The sequence below is a fragment of the Corvus brachyrhynchos genome, unplaced genomic scaffold, assembly GCF_000691975.1.
Source record: "Corvus brachyrhynchos isolate BGI_N302 unplaced genomic scaffold, ASM69197v1 scaffold103, whole genome shotgun sequence".
Lineage (NCBI taxonomy): Eukaryota > Metazoa > Chordata > Aves > Passeriformes > Corvidae > Corvus > Corvus brachyrhynchos.
Genome location: NW_008237436.1, coordinates 4,202,530 through 4,204,482, shown reverse-complemented (window position 1 = coordinate 4,204,482; position 1,953 = coordinate 4,202,530). Strand labels below are relative to the sequence as shown.

The 1,953-nt window shown below is 46.6% G+C and overlaps 1 protein-coding gene across 1 annotated transcript in view; it reads right to left on the bottom strand.

Moving 5' to 3' along the window:
• ZAR1L (zygote arrest 1-like) overlaps positions 1 to 1,947 on the bottom strand; it is a 4,914-nt gene extending 2,967 nt beyond the window's left edge. The window contains exon 1 of the mRNA XM_017731256.1: positions 3 to 1,947. Within this exon, the coding sequence (XP_017586745.1) occupies positions 3 to 191 (189 nt within the window). The 5' untranslated portion in view covers positions 192 to 1,947. The remainder of the gene's footprint in view (positions 1 to 2) is intronic.
• Between the last annotated feature and the right edge of the window lie 6 nt (positions 1,948 to 1,953).

Here is a 1,953-nt window from a genome sequence, read left to right as displayed (position 1 = left end):
GCCCGCCGGTAGCTGTCCAGGTACTCGGAGGGCAGCGGCGTGAAGGGTCCCCCGAGGAAGGGACTGATGCCGCCGCTCTTGCTCTGCTTCCAGCTGGGCTGCTTGGCCGCAGGGTCCCAGCCACGGCCGAGCGCGGGGCTGCTCCTGAAGCTCTGGTACGTGCTGAAGGGGGAACAGACAAAGCTGTCCATGATTATCGCCGCTGAAGGGTTAGCCCTACCTGTCCCCCTGCCCTGCTTTTATCTTACCTGGGGAGCTAATGGTTGCTAATTGATGGGGAAAGTGGGGCCAGCTGGGGGAGGGAGGGCTGATGGCGACGGAAGGCTGGCCTGCCTGCCTGCCTTCCTTCTCGGCAAGACTTTGTAATGATGAAGAGATGTCATTCAGCCACAGCTGGGACAACCACGGCCTGCGTAGTGAGGCGAAGCCTGCATGGTCACAGTTCCTTCTGCTTATGGTTTTAAAAGGAGGAAAAGGGGGTTTGGGAAGCTAACAAAGTCCAGATAAACTCGGTGTTCCCCGGAGAGCTGAGCAAAGAATTCAGACAATTACATCTCTGAAAAGAAGTCTTTACCGATATTAAAAGGTCTGAGCATCCTTATTGTTCCATTACTTGGGGATTATCTACCTGGAGCTTTTCTACTCAACTGCTTTAGGAAGAGACGGAATATACTTCTGCATACAAACTGAAGTAAGGGAAAGCAGCGGCTTAATACCTGTATAATGAAATAAGTGTTAGTAATACAAGCACGTGCATATCAGTCCTTCTTCCATAACTGCATCACTTTAGTTCAATTTTAAGGTAATGTAGTTAATGTAATTAAATCATCCAAACTGTGTATGTAAGCCTTTAGAGACTGGAGAACCCATAGATCCCTGGAACTGCTGTGATGTGAAACACTGTCTTTGTATGACTCTTCACCATCTCTATAAATGCATTGCTTTATAAAATTCAGTTGGCCAGCAAGAGAGGGGCTTGAGAAGACCTGATAGGGATGATGTCTTTAAACGTTCGTAGTGTATTTGACACTTTCAAGGGTCTGAGATAAATCAGTAAGAAACAGCATTTTTACAGGGCAAAAAGAGGCCAAGATTCAGGAAACACATTCCTCATAATTAAAAGAAACATGTCTCAAGGCTCCACATTGTGCTTGGGTTTTCAAAGCACTGTTGGCATCAACTCAAAGCAAAAATAGGGTATTGAGATGGCCATGTTAACACTGAATGACTGGCTGCAGTGTGGCTGCAAAAAGAGTAAGTTGTTAGGGTGTGTTGGGAATGGGGATGGAAATTAAGCTGGAAAATACATGTCATCCTTTAAAACAGCGGTTTGACTTCCTCTGAAATGCTTTGGGAATAAACAGTGTAGCTCCCCAGAACACTGCAGGATCAGAATTTAAAGTTTCTTGAAAGGATGAGGGATATGGAAGATTATTGTATGACAAGAAACTGAAGAAATTGACAGATGACTAAGCAGGTGATGTGATAAAACTATGCCAAATAAGGACTGGTGTGGAGAGGTAGAAAGAAACCCTTTTATGGCACAAGAATAGATGAACATCCCACTAAAATGAAGATGGTAAACACAAAGTTGTTGGTGGGAAGAGTGTTCCACCCATCTTGAAGTTGTTCCATTACCAAAGCCAAGAATTTAATCAAGAGACAATGTGGGAATGGACATGTATGTGGAGGATAGTAACATTCTCTTTATTGGAACATCAACAACCATTTCATGTGTCAAGGCCTACAAAACCACCCGAGAAGCAGAGGCTGAGGCTTGCACAGGCCGTGACACTTCCCCACGGCACTGCTGCTGTGAGCCTTCCGCAGCCTTTCCCTGGGAGGTTGGTGTTAGCTGCTGTTGCCCAGCAACGTGGGTCATGTCGGCCGTGGATGTGGTACTTCGTTCCCTCGTCCCTGGAAGGCATGAGTGAAGCTGCTGGCGGCCATCCT